At 36.9% G+C, this 22,500-nt stretch overlaps 3 protein-coding genes across 7 annotated transcripts in view; 2 read left to right on the top strand and 1 right to left on the bottom strand.

Moving 5' to 3' along the window:
- The window catches only part of LOC116063573 (complement C1q-like protein 2), a 417,866-nt gene that overhangs the window by 297,419 nt on the left and 97,947 nt on the right, over nt 1–22,500 (top strand). The window lies entirely within an intron of this gene.
- On the top strand, nt 1,556–6,195 carry rps14 (ribosomal protein S14). Of its 2 annotated transcripts, none has more exons than XM_031279648.2 (5): nt 1,556–1,667; nt 3,706–3,857; nt 4,407–4,568; nt 5,876–5,952; nt 6,081–6,195. In XM_031279648.2, the coding sequence occupies exons 2-5, from the start codon at nt 3,709–3,711 to the stop codon at nt 6,146–6,148; spliced, it is 456 nt and encodes a 151-aa protein (XP_031135508.1). In that variant the 5' UTR covers nt 1,556–1,667; nt 3,706–3,708; the 3' UTR covers nt 6,149–6,195. The 2 variants fall into 2 exon arrangements, with proteins under 2 accessions (XP_031135508.1, XP_031135509.1); XM_031279649.2 differs by having other exon boundaries at nt 1,596–1,712.
- Nucleotides 20,290–22,500, bottom strand: part of chm (CHM Rab escort protein) — a 45,862-nt gene continuing 43,651 nt past the window's right edge. For 3 of the 4 annotated variants that reach the window (XM_031279643.2, XM_031279644.2, XM_035990814.1), the window contains exon 17: nt 20,290–20,720. In XM_031279643.2, the coding sequence (XP_031135503.1) occupies nt 20,478–20,720 (243 nt within the window). In that variant the 3' untranslated portion in view covers nt 20,290–20,477. The remainder of the gene's footprint in view (nt 20,721–22,500) is intronic. The other variant, XM_031279645.2, reaches the window with a different exon arrangement.

Below are 22,500 nucleotides of genomic sequence, written 5' to 3'. Positions count from 1 at the left end.
ATCAGACCCATCAGCAGATGTTATCTGAGATTAGCTACTAGACCGGGCCGACCCACATTAGCATTAAAGGCAAATACCAAACCCAGTCTCACGCCAGTTCGTAAATATCGCATCAACAGGGGGCGCCATTGTTGTTGATGTGTGTAACTGGGAGTCCAACGATCTGGTACCAGTCCACGGGGAGTAAGTTAGTGTTTGTTCGCTTCAGAACTCAAACTCCTATGGAGCCATGTTGATGCTACCAAGCCATCAGCTCCCGTTAGCATCCCATTGACTGCCATTCATTCTGACGTCACTTTGACAGAGAATAACTTTACATCTGAAGAGTTTAAAGACTCTATTTGTCCGTTGTTTATTTCTAAAGAAACACGACAATGTATAAAAGGCTCCATTACCTTGTAGCTCACGTTATGGCTCCGTAGCAGACGTTTTTATAAAAATAGGCTAACGATTGGGTCATAACCACGAGACTTACTGTCTCATAGTAGAGGAATTACCGTATAGTACAGGAGAAGCTCTCAGGCAGTTTGGACTTCCATTAGCTGTTTAAGTTTAATTACTAATGTTAACTATCATTTTAGTGATCAATAATTAGCCTGTGTCTATGTTATCTCCTTACATATACCTACGCTCTCCGTCTCTGCTAGATTGGGAATGATTGAGATTTCTCTTGGCACAGCTACCAGAAGACTTCCAACTTTCAGACAGGTTGCTCACGTCACATCTACGTCTTCAAGCTCAGTTGGAGGCTGCTCAGTAACGCTCAGCCATCACCGGGAAAGAGACTTCACTGGTCTCCGTCCAGAGACACGGGACCTGCTGCTCCATTATATATATATATATATATACTGTCTATGGGGAAGACAGGGAACCTACAAAATAAAACAGGAAATACAGAAAACATGAAACAAACTAAAACCAGAAATATGACACAGGGACGAGACATGACAAGGTGTTTCTGTTATTTAGTCCACCCTCATGACAGTAATATAACTGGGGTGGAAGAGTATACAGTACTATATAACAAATATTATAAATACATTTATACATTAAGGAAATTAAGATAAAGTATATTTCATCTTTATTATTATATTTTATATAATACGTATATTAAACTAATAAAAATAAGATTCTGTTTCCTTTAGACACATCTAATTAGAATAAATAATTCAGTTTTAGTACATTCAACGTGTACCACTTTCTCTAAATTATTAATTTTATTTTTTCATTTTTTAAATTATTTTTTATTTATTTAATTTGTATTTAAATTAAAAATAAATAAAACGTTAATAAAATAATATTATAAATATTATATGTAAATTATTAAAAATAAAGATAATTTATATTTTATCTATAACTATATGTAATATATATATATATATATATATATATATAATATATGTATATTATATAAATATATTTATATATATAATATACATATATTATATATATATATATATATATATATATATATATATATATATATATATATAATATATAATAATATTATATATGTATAAATAAGAGCGTGTGTTTCCTGTAGAGACCACTAGGCGGCAGCAGCAGTTTGTTCCCGCGCTTGAACGCGTCAAGAAGACGTCATCTTTGGCCCCGGAAGCGGAAGTTCTTTCCTTTCTTGTTTCTGCTTCGTATAGAGACACACAGCGGTGAGTTCTCCTCTCACTTTAATCTGACTTTAATCTGCTTTTCAGGTGAACATCCAACTATTTAATGTGTCTGAGTGCAATGTGTGATGATTATAGTTTGTGTTCGCGGGGATATTGTGTCTCTGAGTGAAACTTAATGTCCGATTTTAGGCGTTTTTCTGCCCGTGTTTCTGTGTGTGTGTGCTGCAACATGTCGCCATTTTAGCTCCAAACGGAGAGACTCCCGATTTATTTCATTCACTATTAAAAGTCTGCAGAGTCAGTTATTGGGTGTATTAACAGTTGAAAGCAAAGCAAGTGAAATTATTTTCACGCGAGAGTTGAAGCTATCTCACCTGTTTATCTGTCTCGCGCGCAGTTTATCGATCTGCTATCAGCCCAAATATGTATCTATGATCAAACTTAATGTCTAGCTGCTAGTCCACTTACATTTAGTCAGACCCGAACATCCAGCCCGGTTTAAATGCAGTTTTAAAACTCCGGCACCAACCAAACTCAATGCATTTTTTTAGCTGATTTAAGGAAAACGGCAACTTTTGAGATTTCCGTTAAAATGTGTGTTTCGCGGATGGAGTTTGGTACGGACTGGAACTGTGTCCGTCAGTTGTGTTAATGTTGGTGGAGATACAAAACAAATCATCTGTTATGTTTGACTTAGTCTCTATAAATGAAGATCTTACATAAAAGCTGTAATAAATGAGTAATACTAGAATATAAAACTGCCTTTTCTGTCTTTTAAACGGACACTAACTCGGGCACCAACCAAACTCAATGCATTTTTTAGCTGATTTAAGGAAATGACAACTTGAGATTTAACCGTAATTTGTTAGACTGTCCGTTATATTTAGTGTGCATCTAACCATATAGTAGTCTTAAACACTCAACATGTGTAATAGTTTGTGATTAAACCCCCTTCTAAGTTTTAAGATCTGAAGCCTGTTAGCATCTGTGTTAGCATTGGTGCTGGTTAGCCGGAGCGTTAACCACCATGTGGGCAGGTTACACCGGTAGTTCCGTTACCGGACAGACTGTAGATCACTTTGACATCATCTGACGTTAGATTTTAAACTACAAGCACAGGACAGGACAGGTGTGGTAGAAGACCCACAGGCTGACAGCAGGGCAGGTGAAGCTGACTTCAGCCAGCTGACATTAGCTGACAATAATGTGGTTTTAATTATAATTTATACAGGCTGTACAGTGTCTATAAGCGATTATTTTTGACAGAAGTGCTGTTCAGACTTATAGTTTGAGTGAAACCTGAGTTACTCTAAGTTTGAGTTAAAACGTGTGTTTTGCGGCTGGAGTTTGGTACAGACTGGAACTGGGTCAGTTAGGTTGTTAGTGTTAGTGGAGAATCAAAACATCAATCCTGTTTTATGTTTGATTTAGTCTCTATAAAGAAGATCTTCCATAAAAGGTTTTATGAATGAGTAATACTAGAATATAAACTGCCGTTGTGTCTTTAAACGGACACTAACTCGGGCACCAACCAAACGCTGTTCATTTCTTCCCCAGAAATATTGACTTTTATTCTGAAAATATCCAGACAGTCTGCAGCTCTTCTGTGACGTCCTGTGATACGTTAGCTAGTGAAGCTGATGAAGTTGGTGTTGAGTTCATTGTTAATGGTCTTAACTGTAACGTGTAAGCGTGGGGAACCCTGAATAAAGTTAGATTTAAAGTTTGGTTTCCCAGACGATGGCTTCCTCGTAGGGAAGGAACACACAGGCAGAGATGCCGACAGGCAGGCAGAGATGCCCACGCACACAGACAGGCAGAGATGCACACACAGACAGAGCTGCAGACAGACAGACACAGAAGGAAAAGGAGCAGGCGGCAAACTGAACTGAAATGTCTCAGAAATGGTCCAAATGTTGAGAAACCAAGAACTTGTTTAGATTATTGGGAGGTTGTAAATTAGGCCTGGGGTTGAGTGAAGAATGTACTAATGATGTTTGTGTGACTGGTGTAATGTAATCTAAGTGTTAATATGGGTTTGACTGACTGGTGTATATTCTAATGTGTGTGTGTGCAGACGATGGCTCCTCGTAAAGGGAAGGAAAAGAAGGAGGAGCAGGTGATCAGTCTGGGTCCTCAGGTCGCTGAAGGAGAGAACGTGTTCGGAGTCTGTCACATCTTCGCCTCCTTCAACGACACCTTCGTCCACGTCACCGACCTCTCCGGAAAGTAAGGCTTCTCCTCCTCCTCCTCACTCTGGAACTCTGGGAAATGGTCTTCTTTCTATCTGATCAAACACACACCCAGAGACACACACCCACACACCCACCCACCCAGAGACACACACACACCCAGAGACACACACACACACACACACACCCAGAGAGACACACACACACACCCAGAGACATACACGCAGAGACACACACACAGACTCATAGTTGTGTGTATTTCTGACTTTTTGCCTTTAATATTCCAGCTTCCCTCCATATTAATCTGAAGTTATTCAGAGTATTTTGTTGTAATGTTCAGACTTAATAGTCTGAATGTTTAGACCGTGTTACTGTAAACATTGCAGCTATTCTATCTAAAATATTGTGGATTTTATTCATAGAAGTTGCAGCAGAACTTCAGTGAGTATTATGTCTGTACATCCATCAGTAACTGATAGTAACTCCCAAAGCATTGTGGGAACTGTAGTACCTAAACTTGGAATGCTGGTATCCCGGGAAGGCAGTGTTAGTGTACCTGTGTTCTGATTGGCCGGTGTGTTTCCAGGGAGACGATCTGCCGTGTGACCGGTGGGATGAAGGTGAAGGCCGACAGAGACGAGTCGTCTCCGTACGCCGCCATGTTGGCCGCTCAGGACGTCGCTCAGCGCTGCAAAGAGCTCGGCATCACGGCACTGCACATCAAGCTGAGAGCTACGGGGGGGAACAGGTAACACACCTGTCTGTCTGTCGCGCTGTCTGTCTGTCGCGCTGTCTGTCTGTCGCGCTGTCTGTCTGTCATACTGTGTCGGGTGTGTTTACATTTTATTAAAAATCCTATAAAATGACTCCAGGCTGACACCGGTAACTGACTGGAGTTGTAGCCAGTGGTAGTATTGTGTAGCCAGTGGTAGTATTGTGTAGCCAGTGGTAGTATTGTGTAGCCAGTAGTAGTATTGTGTAGCCAGTAGTAGTATTGTGTAGCCAGTAGTAGTAGTATTGTGTAGCCAGTAGTAGTATTGTGTAGCCAGTAGTAGTAGTATTGTGTAGCCAGTAGTAGTAGTATTGTGTAGCCAGTAGTAGTAGTATTGTGTAGCCAGTAGTAGTAGTATTGTGTAGCCAGTAGTAGTATTGTGTAGCCAGTAGTAGTATTGTGTAGTAGTATTGTGTAGCCAGTAGTAGTATTGTGTAGCCAGTAGTAGTAGTATTGTGTAGCCAGTAGTAGTAGTATTGTGTAGTAGTATTGTGTAGCCAGTAGTAGTATTGTGTAGTAGTATTGTGTAGTAGTATTGTGTAGCCAGTAGGAGTAGTATTGTGTAGCCAGTAGTAGTAGTATTGTGTAGCCAGTAGTAGTATTGTGTAGTAGTATTGTGTAGCCAGTAGTAGTAGTATTGTGTAGTAGTATTGTGTAGTAGTATTGTGTAGTAGTATTGTGTAGCCAGTAGTAGTATTGTGTAGTAGTATTGTGTAGCCAGTAGTAGTAGTATTGTGTAGTAGTATTGTGTAGTAGTATTGTGTAGCCAGTAGTAGTAGTATTGTGTAGTAGTATTGTGTAGTAGTATTGTGTAAGGTATGATGGGCTTGTTTGTAACAGCAGATGATTGATTCCTTCACCTGGTCCAGTCCTCTCAGACAGAACTACAGTCTAAAGGCCCTGATGCACCGAGGGGGGGGGTGTGTGTGTGTGTGTGTGTGTGTCGTTGAACATTAGCCTAGCAGCTAGCTGAGTTTCCTTCTGCTAATATCTTAATCCCAACAACCCCTCCTGGTAGAGTTTCAGCCTGCGTGCTCATGTTGTAGCCCAAACAGATCAGCTGATACGGTTATATTAGAGAGAGCTTAACCAGGGGTAGACTGCTGAGTCACCCTCTCTTAATCAGGGGTAGACTGCTGAGTCACCCTCTCTTAATCAGGGGTAGACTGTAGACTGGATGAGCTCATTAATGCAAAGATGAGTCAATGGTAGCTGTTGATTGGTGGAGGTATTGATCAGATGCTGCTGATTGGTGGAGCTAACAGATGTGGTTGTTGTTTCAGGACCAAGACTCCCGGTCCTGGAGCTCAGTCTGCTCTCAGAGCTCTGGCTCGGTCTGGGATGAAGATCGGACGCATCGGTGAGGAGACACACACACACACACACACACACACACACACACACACACACACACGCACACAGTCTGATCCCTGTGTTCTTGTTCTGTGGTATCTGATCCCTGTTCTTCTTCTTCTTGTGTGTGTTTAGAGGACGTGACTCCGATCCCGTCAGACTCCACCAGGAGGAAGGGTGGACGCCGTGGTCGTCGTCTGTAACCTCTGACCCCACGCCGTCTGACAACAATAAAAACATTAAACGTCCACACGGCTCCACACTTTATTTCTCTTCTCAGTCACTCAGCTGAAATCAGAACGTCAGACACATTCAGTTAAAACAGGAATTCATCACGTTCATCCCTCGGTCTGACCAGCAGCCGTTCTGGTTCTGGTTCTGGTTCAACCTAAATCTACATCAACCAGGAGTGTTGACCAGTACACACTATAGAGATCTTCAGGTTCAGCATTGTGTTTAGAGGCTGGACCAGAATATAGGGTTACATAGGTTATCAAAAACAACATGTTTTAGACACAGAGACACACACACAGAGACACACACAGAGAGACACACACAGAGAGACACACACAGAGAGACACACACAGAGAGACACACACAGAGAGACACACACAGAGAGACACACACACAGAGACACACACACAGAGACACACACACACACACACACAGACACACACACAGAGAGACAGACGGACAGACACACACACAGACAGACACACAGACACACACACACAGAGACACAGACAGACAGACAGACACACAGACAGACGCATACACACATACAGAGACATAAACCTACAGACACAACTTCAAACTGCAGCTCTGTAAACTTGTTATAACACCGTTTGTGTTTTTTCCTAAATGGAGATGAGACCATTTTCCGTAAATTAGTTTTTTTCCGTTTTGGTAGCTCTCCGTTGTTTGTGAATACCACTGCATCTGTTAATTTTAACCTGGAATATAATAATTATCACATACAGCCATCAGTCCAAACACAACTAATGATCTCATTTTACTCAGAAGGTATAATTTCATGTAAAGGAGGTCTGTTGACCAGGAATAGAAAAGAATAAGAAAAGAATAAGTGTAAAACTAGTTGAGATGAGTTGGAATGAAGCTGAATAAAAGCTGTAACACAGAATTGAGTGATTAATATTGTCTATGCTTTATAAACACGCAAAGCAGACCACGTTTAACCAGGAAGACACCAGCTGGGATTATTGGCTGCCATTAAAAAATAATAAAATGGTTTCAAAACCATATCCTGACTAATCACTAACATATACCAGTCAGTGATTATTCACAAACAGGTTCATCTGAACTCAACTATAATGAAAATAATTCATAATTTATGCTTGTTACCCCAAAATGAGGTATTATTTCATATAAATGAAGTTTATTCACCATAAATTCCAAAATTAAGTGTAAAACTAGTGGTCATGAGTTGGAATGAAGTTGGTGAGAAGGTGTAAAATAGAATTGGGTGATAATTTATACTTTATACTTTATTAATAGCCAAAACAGACAAGTGTGATTATTGGCTGCCATTAAAACAATTTAAATATCGTGACTAAACTTTGACTCATACCAGTCTGAATACCATCAACATATGTTCCTCTGATCTCAACTGGTAGTCAAAATAACTCATGATTTCAGCTTTTATTAACTCAGAAATTAGGTATAATTTTACACAAGTTTTTTGACCATATATTAAAATAAGTGTAAACTAGTGGTAATAGGTTGGAAAGAGGTTGGCTAAGAAGATGTAACAGAACTGGGTCATCATTTATACTTCATGCTTTATAAACTGGGAGGACCACACAACGGTTAACCCTTATGTTGTCTTCGGGTCAAATTTGACCCGTTTTCAAAGTTTCTTCATCAGAAATATGAGTTTCTTTCAACCAAATTAACCAAAAATAACACGGGTTGAATTTTGGGTGTTTTATTTTATAGCATTTGTGGTCTTCCCGGGTCAGTGTTGACCCAGTGGTGCAATGGGGCACTACTGGGTCAACACACACACACACACACCTAGAGACACACACACACCTAGAGAGACACACACACACACCTAGAGACACACACACACCTAGAGAGACACACACACACACACCTAGAGACACACACACACCTAGAGACACACACACCTTACATGGTTTAATAGAATATTAAAACCGTAAACACTGGACTGCCACTCCACGTGTTCCCATTATTGTGTCCACCCCCCTGTAGGTGTGTCGGCCAGCAGGAGGCAGCAGAGCCCCGAGTCACAACATCCTCCAAACATTCAGAGAACTCAACAGTGGAAATATGTTGGGTTGTTTACTGAAAAACTATGAATAAAAACAACAGTAATCTGGTTCCTGTTGAGGTTTATAATATATATAAATATACTGATTATATAAAATATATAGATATATATATGTATATATTATATTATATTTTACTATCTGTAACACAAGGAGTCTAACTTCTCTAAGAAATAAGAATCACATCCAGACACAAATGTAGTTTATTCACATGCTTTTATTTTGAAAAACTCTTATCTTTGACTTTTTTACTGCAATGTTGCATTTGTCTAATTTTTTAAAATATTTTGCTGTTTTTTTTTTCAACATTGTGTGTTTTCTGTCATGTTTTTGTGTTTTTATATTTTCTACTATAACCAGTGTGTAGGATGTTAATCTGAGGGGCCGTGTTCGGGCCGCGGGCCTCCAGTTGGACTCAAACCGGTCCCTGCCGGTTTCAAACCAACAACCTTTTCATTTTAACATCAAACATTAACGGTGACCTCTCCGTTCATCAGCTCCTTCTGTTCCTGTCTCTCAGCTTCGTCCAGTTAAAGGACATTTTTGTGGATTAAAAAACAAAAATTGTCAATTATTATTTTTTTCAACATATATTTTCTGTACATCGAACATTTCCACATCGCTCTGGGACAGAGCTGAGTTCCTATTATATAAAACCCTAAAATATGAATTTAAGAAAATGTTCTCAGAGGGTCATGTTACCCTTTAGTTACCCAGCATGCAGCTGTGCCTCTCCCTGGGGATTGTGGGTAGGGGCGGTTTGTTGTACCCCCCACTGAGTAACAACCTGAAGCCTCACACACGTAAAGATCACTTCTACATTTCTATGAGGCTGTTTTGGGTCGCCATGGTGATGAAATCCTCCTCCATCGTCTTCTCAGAGCAGACGCCGTGTAGAGCCGTACGGTTCATTTCTCACCCCGTACAGCCTCACAGGTCGTAAACAGCAGGCCGATTTAGGCAATATTTAGGGGGGCTCAAGCTCCCCTAAATATTATAATAATAAAAATCAGATTTAGTGCTTCAAGTTAAGAGTTTGTGAACCCAATCCCAAAGTTAGCCCTGAGGACTGACTGTGGATTTCCACTGGATGCAGAACGTCTGTGGACCGGCTCCATACGCAGTGTTTGCGGGGGACCAGGGGGAGCACTGCCCCCCCCTGCTCCCCCTGGTCCCCTGGCGGCTGAAGTGGGTAATTGCATTGTTTCATGGCATGACCAGATATTTTATAAATATTTTAAATAACACAAAACAACTAAATGGTGGTAGGTAATACACCTGATTTCATATACTGCTTTAGTAAAAACATTATTTCGTGTCATTGGATTACGGCAAAATACAGATCTTTTCTCTCAACGTGTCTTAACGTTTTATGGTGAGTTTGGAGATCATCTCAACAGACTGGAGGTCCAACACTGATTGGTCACTGTTACATTTTAGTTGAATTTAAGTGTCGGGGCGTCCCGCCACCGTCTGTCTATTGCGTTCCCAGACAGCCGTGCTGTGACTGGATTTCATAAGGGCGAGTTGTTAAATTGTTACAATGTAATTTATAATCTGCTTTAAAAATAAACATATATGTTTATTTAGCATGTTTGTTTTGTCCGTATGTGCTGGTGCTGTGTTCCCCAAATGGTAGCCAGGTCTCAGCTGCTACAATGAGTTTTTTTGAGGGTTTTTTTGCCCCCCCCCTGGCTCGAATGTCAAACTCCGCCTATCCCGGCTCCGCTGAGGAACGTCTGCGTGCTCCACCGTCCGTCAACACCCACCAGGTCCTGATTTGTTGCTGCACGGCTGCGGCCATGACTGACAGCTGTAGTTACGAGGACCCACGAGATCTCACGAATTCACGTAGAATAGAACCACAAAACCACCACCAGTTAGTTTCATCCAGAGGAGTAGAGGGGGAACTACTCTGAGCTGTGTTTTCAAGGTGTAGTGCAGGGAGATATGATCCGCCGTGAGCACGCTGGATTTTACTTTGAAAAGTAACCGGATGTTTTATTTTGTTTCTGTGTTCGACTTCCTGTCCTCCACTATCTGCCGTGTGCTGAGTTGCTGCGGAGCTCTCCGGCGTCCGGCAACAACAGAAGCTCTGGTATCTGCTCCGGAGGACTGGGACCGCCGGAGCTGGGACGGAGTCGGGACGCAGACGTTCTGCAGTCAGTGGAAATACACACACTATACACACAATACACACACTATACACACAATACACACACTATACACACAATACACACAATACACACAATACACACACAATACACACAATACACACAATACACACACAATACACACAATACACACAATACACACACAATACACACACAATACACACACAATACACACACAATACACACACTATACACACAATACACACACAATACACACAATACACACAATACACACACTATACACACACAATACACACACAATACACACACAATACACACACTATACACACAATACACACACAATACACACAATACACACACTATACACACAATACACACACTATACACACAATACACACACTATACACACAATACACACACTATACACACATTATACACACAATACACACACAATACACACACTATACACACACTATACACACAATACACACATTATACACACAATACACACACTATACACACAATACACACACTATACACACAATATACACACAATACACACATTATACACACAATACACACACTATACACACAATACACACACTATACACACATTATACACACAATACACACACTATACACACATTATACACACAATACACACACTATACACACAATACACACACTATACACACAATACACACACTATACACACACTATACACACAATACACACACTATACACACATTATACACACAATACACACACTATACACACAATACACACACTATACACACAATACACACACTATACACACACTATACACACAATACACACATTATACACACAATACACACACTATACACACAATACACACACTATACACACACTATACACACAATACACACACTATACACACATTATACACACAATACACACACTATACACACAATACACACACTATACACACAATACACACACTATACACACATTATACACACAATACACACACTATACACACAATACACACACTATACACACAATACACACACAATACACACACTATACACACAATACACACATTATACACACAATACACACACTATACACACAATACACACACTATACACACAATACACACACTATACACACAATACACACACTATACACACAATACACACACAATACACACACTATACACACAATACACACACTATACACACACTATACACACTATACACACATTATACACACAATACACACACTATACACACAATACACACACTATACACACAATACACACACTATACACACACTATACACACTATACACACATTATACACACAATACACACACTATACACACAATACACACACTATACACACAATACACACACTATACACACACTATACACACAATACACACACTATACACACAATACACACACTATACACACAATACACACACTATACACACATTATACACACAATACACACACTATACACACAATACACACACTATACACACAATACACACACTATACACACAATACACACACTATACACACATTATACACACAATACACACACTATACACACAATACACACACTATACACACAATACACACACTATACACACAATACACACACTATACACACATTATACACACAATACACACACTATACACACAATACACACACTATACACACTATACACACATTGACTTTAATGGAAACCTAACGACTCCGTCGATGTTCCGGAGACGTTCCGGAGACGTTCGGCATCCGGTGAGATTGCCGGTGAGGACTGAACTGATCTCAGGTGCTGAGTGAGTGAGTGTGTGAGGCCACATGGGCTCAGATAGGTAGAAATGGGATTGGGACCAAGGGGGGTAAGCCTTCTTTATTGAAAATATAAACGACTGCAGATGATTTAATATTAAAACAAAGATCTGTGAGGTTAAGAGTGACTTGCTCTTGTTAGTGTCGAATTATGGGAGATGATAATCAGGAGTTATTTAGTTTAGTCTGGACTGTAGGTTTGCGTTAAACAGTGTTGCCACAGTTACTTTGAAAAAGTAACTTAGTTACTTTACAGATTACTTGATTTTAAAAGTAATTTAGTTACTTTACAGATTACTTGATTTTAAAAGTAACTAAGTTAGATTACAAGTTACTTTATTAGTTACATTCAGCAGCTGCTGACAACACCCCCGCCGCCTCAACATAAAAATGACAACCGGTTTACTGTGAGGCAGCTCAGCATTGACAGTAGTAGGAATCTAGTTTATTATGGCACGAAACGAAGGCGAGTCAACCGTGTTTAAGGGCAGCATTTCCTCTACAACATACTGCCCCACCAACCTCTTCAACGCTCCCCCACTTACTGGTTTTGCACCGAAGTCCAGCTTTTGTTGTTTGGGTGGTGGGGGACCTCCTGCTCTCTGCTTCGACCACCTGCTGGGACTTGCTCTGTAAGTTTGACTGCAGTGCTGCGACTCCAAATGTTTCTTCTAATTTGACGTAGTGTTTTTGTAGCTAGATAGCACTTTATTGTTGTCACCAGCACAGAGTGTACAACCAACCTTAATATTGGCATCTTTAGCTGACATAAGCTCAAAATAGTGACTGTATTTCCAGCTAGAAAACACGCATCTCTCTCCTCCCTCCATTGTTGTTTATGTTTGTGTCGCTGCGTGGTACACGTGACCTGTCCTCATGATGAAAACGTGACCTGTCCTCATGACGTGACCTGTCCTCATGATGAAAACGTGACCTGTCCTCATGATGAAAACGTGACTTGTCGTCCCATACGTGACTTCACTCCCCGAGACGCAAGAAGAAAGCAAAAATATATATTTTTACTAAGGAAAATGACAAAAATAGTAACGCACAGTGACTTGGATAAGTAACTTTAATCAGATTACTGGTTTGGAAATAGTAACGCGTTAGATTACTCGTTACTGAAAAAAGTGGTCAGATGAGAGTAACGAGTTACAAGTAACGAGTTACCCGGCATCACTGGCGTTAAACCTTAATTTGTTTTTTTAAAAACACATTTTGTCCCATACATGACGCCATTTAGGTGGAACTACAAAAAGGAAAACTGTGAGCAGAATGGGTTTCATTGGCACCCAACGATGTATTAATTTCCTGAAAATGTTATTCAATGTGAACTTAACCTGATCGAAAATGTAATAAAACTGTAATGTAGTAACTTGTAAAAAAAAAATCTCATGTTACCTTGGTGACGTTTAACAAAAAAGATGTTGCTGACACTTGCCGGTTTGGGAATTTTCATTTTAAGTTTGTTGCTTTCCACACGGCCGAGGCCCAGGAGACGGCTGCCTGATTCCACGTTTATTCAACCTCTAGTTTTACCAGCTGGACGACAGACTGGTCTGCTCCGTGGTCGTGGTCGTGCTGTTGTTTACCTTTGTAATTCCCAGATTTCCCTATGTTCTCCGCGGTAAACAGGCGCACCCATATCACCCCTCTACTCTGCTCCCTTCTTCCTGTAACCTACAGGATCCAATTCAAAATTCTTACTATAACCTATAGAGCGCTACATGGTCAGGCCCCTGATTATCTTGCCAACATAATTCACTTACACACCCCCTCCCGGTCTCTCAGGTCTGTCACTCAAAATCTGCTCTCCACGCCACGCACTCGTCTGAAGACGTGGGGATAGAGCCTTCGCTGCTACGGCCCCCAGACTAATGCTCTGCCAGCCAGCATCAGGTTGGCTGAGAATGTGGACTGGTTTAAAAGACTCACCTGTTCAGGCTAGCTTTTGGGTAGCCTGTGTCTTTCATTTATTATTATTATATAATATCTGTTGTATTTGTATTTTATTCTATTGACTATTTTTACCATGTTTTTATTGTCTATGCATATTGTAAAGCACTTTGTGACCTTGTCTGTGAAAAGCGCTGTATAAATAAAATGTACTTACTTACTTAAACGTCACAACGCTTTGAACTGTGGGTAATTCCCTTTGGTGAAGTCTACATCGATGCAGACTAGGGCTTTGACTTTTGCCCAAAAATCATATTCGAAGTTCGTTTGTTTATTAATATTAATATTCGAATATATTCGAATATTTATTAATAATATTTTGACCATTAAATGCCTTCAGTAAGGCTTATATTGGTATCAAACTTGGTATATGTTCTGTCCACCAGGGGGCAGTGTATCAGTCAGTAGGCGTGCAATGATGTTGGTAGAAGAAGAACACACTGCCACCACTGGTTTTTATTAAAAATTAAAAGTCAGACCCTGGATTAAACACAAACAATATGCTTTCGACAGGAAGGTCGGATATTTCACCGTAGCCTACGTAAGTGGTCTGATGTTCATACTTTTGCGCTGGTGTGTGCGTCGAGCCGCTGGTGTGTGTGTGTGTGTGTGTGTGTGTGTGTGTGTGTGTGTGTGTGTGTGTTGTGAGAGAGTGACGGTGATTACCGGTAGCTTCAGAGCGAGTAGCGACTCTAGAGTCATAGTGAGAGAAACAAATCGTCTCCCCTGTGTTTTCTGACCACAGTGAGACATCTGGAGCAGGAGAAGTTAACCCTCTCCTTGATCTCATGTTGTTATAGAGGAGGAGAACCAGGAGAAGTTAACCCTCTCCTTGATCTCATGTTGTTATAGAGGAGGAGAACCAGGAGAAGTTAACCCTCTCCTTGATCTCATGTTGTTATAGAGAAGGAGAACCAGGAGAAGTTAACCCTCTCCTTGATCTCATGTTGTTGATGGAGAAGGAGAACCAGGAGAAGTTAACCCTCTCCTTGATCTCATGTTGTTGATGGAGAAGGAGAACCAGGAAATGAGTCGGGGGGAAATGCGCTACCAAGCCGCGGCCGAGCAACGTGCGTCACCGTGACGTGTAGTTACATTTTGAAATGCGTGAAAAAGCCTCGGAGTCTGAATTGAAAACAAGGTTTACAAGCAAACACATTAACAAAAAAATAATGCCCATAACAGGTTCGAAATTCGAATATTAAGGGCTGTCTAATATTCGTTCGAATATCAATATTTTTTTTTATATTCGAATTATATTTGAATATCGAAGTTCAGAGTCAAAGCCCTAATGCAGACTCACGGAAAGGGCTCGGTAAGTGTGTCCTCAAATCCTCAGGGCCTTTGGGACAACCCTAAGCACTTGCGAATTTCACAAGAACGCGCACCAAAGTCCGTGAGTCTGTGAGTCCGGACTTTGGGATTGGGCCACTGTGACAGGTTGAAGGAAACAGGCTTAATATCCTGTGATGCTGTCGCCGATGCACCTGGAACCCCGTCAAGGACAGTTTTATTTTAATTTATTTATTGTTTACACCTCATTATCATGTCATGTGATTCTGGTCCATGAAGGGACTTTCATAGTTTTTTTCATATGTTCAATATTTTGCATGTATCCTCTGTTATAATAATGAATACATATATTCATTGTTATCCAGTGAAATTACTGATTTAGCAGAGGGGGGGGGCACTGTATCTGTGTCATATTCTCATTGTAGTCCAGTCATTTTAAGCCAAAATGGGGGTCAACCTAGGTCAAATTGCAACAGAATCAAAGTCAACTGATTTTGTATCCTCAAGATGTCCTGAGTAAGGAGAAGAAAGCCCTGAAGAATAGGGGAAAGTTTAGAAAAATACCCAAATATAGCCTATTCATTCTTTTTCTCACGTGAATAGGGTAAACATTTTAACCTTTAGATATCACCATGAATGAGCAGTGATTGACACGCAGTTAGACACGCCCCCCTGCCCTGATTGGTGCATCTGAACAGTTAGACACGCCCCCCTGCCCTGATTGGTGCATCTGAAGAGGGAGCAGGCTGTAGGTGGAGCCAGAGGAGCTGGATTTATTTTAATGACCTGCTTCCTGTAGTTCTACTAGAACATAGGGTCAGTTTCAGCAGATATGACAGAAAGGTAGTTTAGAAGTCTTAACTACTGCATCTTTGAGTTGGCTGAAGTTTTGAGTTCTCGGTCTTAAATCATTTTAAACAGTTCTTAATTTTCTTATCTAATGCTGAAATACTCGTGTTGTTTCTTTAGCTCCATCCTGTATATGTACAGGTCATAATTACTATTTTATTATATTTAAATACTTTCATTTACTTTGTAGGTACTTTAGTGACTCTATATTTCATTGTACTTTAATGTCGAGATATAGGTCTTACATTTCATTCATTTTTATGATTTCTTTTCCCACATACTATACTGACTTTTTTCGACATACTATACTATGACTATTTTATAACTTTTTCGACATACTATGACTTTTTTTGACATACTATACTATGACTTTTTACGATTTTTCGACATACTATACTATGACTTTTTATGACTTTTCAACATACTATACTATGACTTTTTATGATTTTTTTTCCCACATACTATACTGACCTTTTCGACATACTATGCTATGACTTTTTTACTTTTTTTTAACATACTATAATATGACTTCTTATGACTTTTTCAACATTTTATACTGACTTTTTATGACTTTTTTCGACATACTATACTATGACTTTTTATGACTTTTGACATACTAACCTATGACTTTTTAGACATACTATACTATGACATTTTATGACTTTTCGACGTACTATACTATGACTTTTTATGACTTTTTTCGACATACTATACTATGACTTTTTATGACTTTTCGACATACTATACTATGACTTTTTATGACTTTTCGACGTACTATACTATGACTTTTTATGCCTTTTTTCGACATACTATACTATGACTTTTTATGACTTTTCGACGTACTATACTATGACTTTTTATGATTTTTTTTCCCACATACTATGCTGACTTTTTCGACATACTATGCTATGACTTTTTTACTTTTTTTTAACATACTATAATATGACTTCTTATGACTTTTTCAACATTTTATACTATGACTTTTTTAGACATACTATACTATGACTTTTTATGACTTTTGACATACTATACTATGACTTTTTATGACTTTTCGACATACTATACTATGACTTTTTATGACTTTTTTCGACATACTATACTATGACTTTTTATGACTTTCAACATACTATACTATGGCTTTTTATGACTTTTTTTTCCAAATACTATACTGACTTTTTTCAACATACTATACTATGACTATTTTATAACTTTTTCGACATACTATACTATGACTTTTTATGACTTTTCGACATACTACACTATGATTTTTCGACATACTATACTGACTTTTTATGACTTTTTTCGACGTACTATACTATGACTTTTTATGATTTTTTTTCCCACATACTATGCTGACTTTTTCGACATACTATGCTATGACTTTTTTACTTTTTTTTAACATACTAGAATATGACTTCTTATGACTTTTTCAACATTTTATACTATGACTTTTTATGACTTTTTTCGACATACTATACTATGACTTTTTATGACTTTTGACAAACTATACTATGACTTTTTATGACTTTTGACAAACTATACTATGACTTTTTATGACTTTTTAGACATACTATACTATGACTTTTTATGACTTTTCGACGTACTATACTATGACTTTTTATGACTTTTTTCGACATACTATACTATGACTTTTTATGACTTTCAACATACTATACTATGGCTTTTTATGACTTTTTTTTCCAAATACTATACTGACTTTTTTCGACATACTATACTATGACTATTTTATAACTTTTTCGACATACTATACTATGACTTTTTATGACTTTTCGACGTACTATACTATGACTTTTTTGACTTTTTTCAACATACTATACTATGACTTTTAATGACTTTTCGACATACTATACTATGACTTTTTGGACATACTATACTATGACTTTTTGACTTTTTTTTAACATACTATAATATGACTTCTTATGACTTTTTCAACATTTTATACTATGACTTTTTATGACTTTTGACAAACTATACTATGACTTTTTATGACTTTTGACATACTAAACTATGACTTTTTAGACATACTATACTATGACTTTTTATGACTTTTCGACATACTATACTATGACTTTTTATGACTTTCAACATACTATACTATGGCTTTTTATGACTTTTTTTTCCAAATACTATACTGACTTTTTTCGACATACTATACTATGACTTTTTATGACTTTTCGACGTACTATACTATGACTTTTTATGATTTTTTTTCCCACATACTATGCTGACTTTTTCGACATACTATGCTATGACTTTTTTACTTTTTTTAACATACTATAATATGACTTCTTATGACTTTTTCAACATTTTATACTATGACTTTTTATGACTTTTTTCGACATACTATACTATGACTTTTTATGACTTTTGACAAACTATACTATGACTTTTTATGACTTTTGACATACTATACTATGACTTTTTATGACTTTTGACAAACTATACTATGACTTTTTATGACTTTTTAGACATACTATACTATGACTTTTTATGACTTTTCGACGTACTATACTATGACTTTTTATGACTTTTTTCGACATACTATACTATGACTTTTTATGACTTTTGACATACTATACAATGACTTTTTATGACTTTTCGACATACTATACTATGACTTTTTATGACTTTTTTTTCCAAATACTATACTGACTTTTTTCGACATACTATACTATGGCTTTTTATGACTTTTTTTTCCAAATACTATACTGACTTTTTTCGACATACTATACTATGACTATTTTATAACTTTTTCGACATACTATACTATGACTTTGACTTTTTTCAACATACTATACTATGACTTTTAATGACTTTTCGACATACTATACTATGACATTTTGGACATACTATACTATGACTTTTTGACTTTTTTTTAACATACTATAATATGACTTCTTATGACTTTTTCAACATTTTATACTATGACTTTTTATGACTTTTTCGACATACTATACTATGACTTTTTATGACTTTCGACATACTATACTATGACTTTTTTTCCACATACTAAACTATGACTTTTTATGACTTTTCGACATACTATACTATGACTTTTTATGACTTTTCGACGTACTATACTATGGCTTTTTATGACTTTTCGACGTACTATACTATGGCTTTTTATGACTTTTTTTTCCAAATACTATACTGACTTTTTTCGACATACTATACTATGACTTTTCGACATACTATACTGACTTATGACTTTTTTCAACATATTATACTATGACTTTTTATGACTTTTCGACAAACTACACAATGACTTTTCGACATACTATACTGACTTATGACTTTTTTCGACATACTATACTATGACTTTTTGGACATACTATACTATGACTTTTTGACTTTTTTTTTAACATACTATACTATGACTTCTTATGACTTTTTCAACATTTTATACTATGACTTTTTATGACTTTTCGACATACTATACTATGACTTTTTATGACTTTTCGACATACTATACTATGACTTTTTATGACTTTTTCGACATACTATACTATGACTTTTTATGACTTTTTTCGACATACTATACTATGACTTTTTGGACATACTATACTATACTATGACTTTATGACTTTTTTTTCCAAATACTATACTGACTTTTTTCGACATACTATACTATGACTATTTTATAACTTTTTCGACATACTATACTATGACTTTTTATGACTTTTCGACATACTACACTATGATTTTTCGACATACTATACTGACTTTTTATGACTTTTTTCGACATACTATACTATTTTTTGACTTTTTTGACATACTATACTATGACTTTTTTGACTTTTTTCGACATACTATACTATTTTTTGACTTTTTCGACGTACTATACTATGACTTTTTATAACTTTTTTGACATACTATACTATGACTTTTTCAACATATTATACGAATAACATTCCAAATAAACTGATGACAGTTTTAATGCATGTTGACACTTTAATTTTTCCACAGAACAAACTGTTAACAGTATTTAAATAAGACAGAAAGCAGAAAAATAATAAATGCTAGAAAAATAATAAAAGATTTAAAACAACAAACGAAGGCAACTTTAACCCACAATGCACTGCAGGAGATTTTGGCTTCTGTGGAACGTTTGTAGATTTCTGCGTGTTACTCCTCCTTCTCTACCTCTCCTTCCATTTTCTCCTCCTTCTCTACCTCTCCCTCCACTTTCTCCTCCTTCTCTACCTCCCCCTCCAGTGTCTCCTCCTTCTCTTTCTCCCCCTCCAGTGTCTCCCCGTCTCCTGGCGTAGAGGACGAGTTGTTCTCTCCGTCGTACACGATGTCTTCAGGGTTCGGGGCCGGAGGACAGAACTCCTCGTCAGGGAGAATCTTCTGGAAGATCGCCTGCGCCTGAACAAGGATGATAATAAATATTGTTTGTGACTTTACTCTGTGTTGTTTTTAATTTAATGGCCAAATCTGCTGTTGCTATTTTTAAACATTAAATAAAAAGTCATAGTATAGTATGTTGAAAAAAGTCATAGTATAGTATATGAAAAAAAGTTATAGTATAGTATATCAAAAAAAGTTATAGTACAGTATGTCGAAAAAAGTCATAAAAAGTCAAAGTATAGTATGTTGAAAAAAGTCATAGTATAGTACATCGAAAAAAGTCATAGTACAGTATGTCGAAAAAAGTCATAGTACAGTATGTCGAAAAAAAGTCATAGTATAGTATGTTGAAAAAAGTCAGTCATAGTATGTCGAAAAAAAGTCATAGTATAGTATGTTGAAAAAAGTCATAGTACAGTATGTCGAAAAAAAGTCATAGTATAGTATGTTGAAAAAAGTCATAGTACAGTATGTCAAAAAAAGTCATAGTATAGTATGTTGAAAAAAGTCATAGTATAGTATATCAAAAAAAGTTATAGTATAGTATATCAAAAAAAGTTATAGTATATCAAAAAAGGTTATAGTACAGTATGTCGAAAAAAGTCATAGAATAGTATGTTGAAAAAAAGTCATAAAAAGTCAAAGTATAGTATGTTGAAAAAAGTCATAGTATAGTACATCGAAAAAAGTCATAGTACAGTATGTCGAAAAAAAGTCATAGTATAGTATGTTGAAAAGTCATAGTACAGTATGTCGAAAAAAAGTCATAGTATAGTATGTTGAAAAAAGTCATTGTATAGTATATCAAAAAAAGTCATAATATAGTATGTCGAAAAAAGTCATAGTATGTCGAAAAAAAGTCATAGTATAGTATGTCGAAAAAAGTCATGAAAAGTCATATTATAGTCTGTTGAAAAAAGTTATAGTACAGTATATCAAAAAAGTTATAGTACAGTATATCTAAAAAAGTCATAGTATATCAAAAAAAGTCATAGTATAGTATATCAAAAAAAGTCATAGTATATCTAAAAAAGTCATAGTATAGTATATCAAAAAAAGTCATAGTATAGTATATCAAAAAAAGTCATAGTATAGTATATCAAAAAAAGTCATAGTACAGTATGTCGAAAAAAAGTCATAGTATAGTATGTCGAAAAGTCATAAAAAGTCATAGTATAGTATGTCGAAAAGTCATAAAAAGTCAAAGTATAGTATGTCGAAAAAAAGTCATAATATAGTATGTCGAAAAAAGTCATAGTATATCAAAAAAAGTCATAGTACAGTATATCAAAAAAAGTCATAGTACAGTATGTCAAAAAAAGTCATAGTATAGTATGTCAAAAAACGTCAAAGTATAGTACATCGAAAAAAGTCATAAAAAGTCAAAGTATAGTATATCCTAAAAAAGTCATAGTATAGTATATCAAAAAAAGTCATAAAAAGTCATAGTATAGTATATCTAAAAAAGTCATAGTATAGTATATCAAAAAAAGTCATAGTATAGTATATCAAAAAAGTCGTAGTATAGTATGTCAAAAAAAGTCATAAAAAGTCATAGTATAGTATGTCGAAAAGTCATAAAAAGTCATAGTATAGTATGTCGAAAAGTCATAAAAAGTCAAAGTATAGTATGTCGAAAAAAAGTCATAGTATAGTATGTCAAAAAAAGTCATAGTATAGTACGTCGAAAAAAGTCATAGTATATAAAAAAAAAGTCATAGTACAGTATATCAAAAAAGTCAGTACAGTATGTCAAAAAAAGTCATAGTATAGTATGTCAAAAAAAGTCATAGTATAG

The sequence above is a fragment of the Sander lucioperca genome, chromosome 13 (assembly GCF_008315115.2).
Source record: "Sander lucioperca isolate FBNREF2018 chromosome 13, SLUC_FBN_1.2, whole genome shotgun sequence".
Classification (NCBI taxonomy): domain Eukaryota; kingdom Metazoa; phylum Chordata; class Actinopteri; order Perciformes; family Percidae; genus Sander; species Sander lucioperca.
Note: the sequence above shows the minus strand (reverse complement) of the source record. Positions and strands in the feature narration are given on the sequence as shown.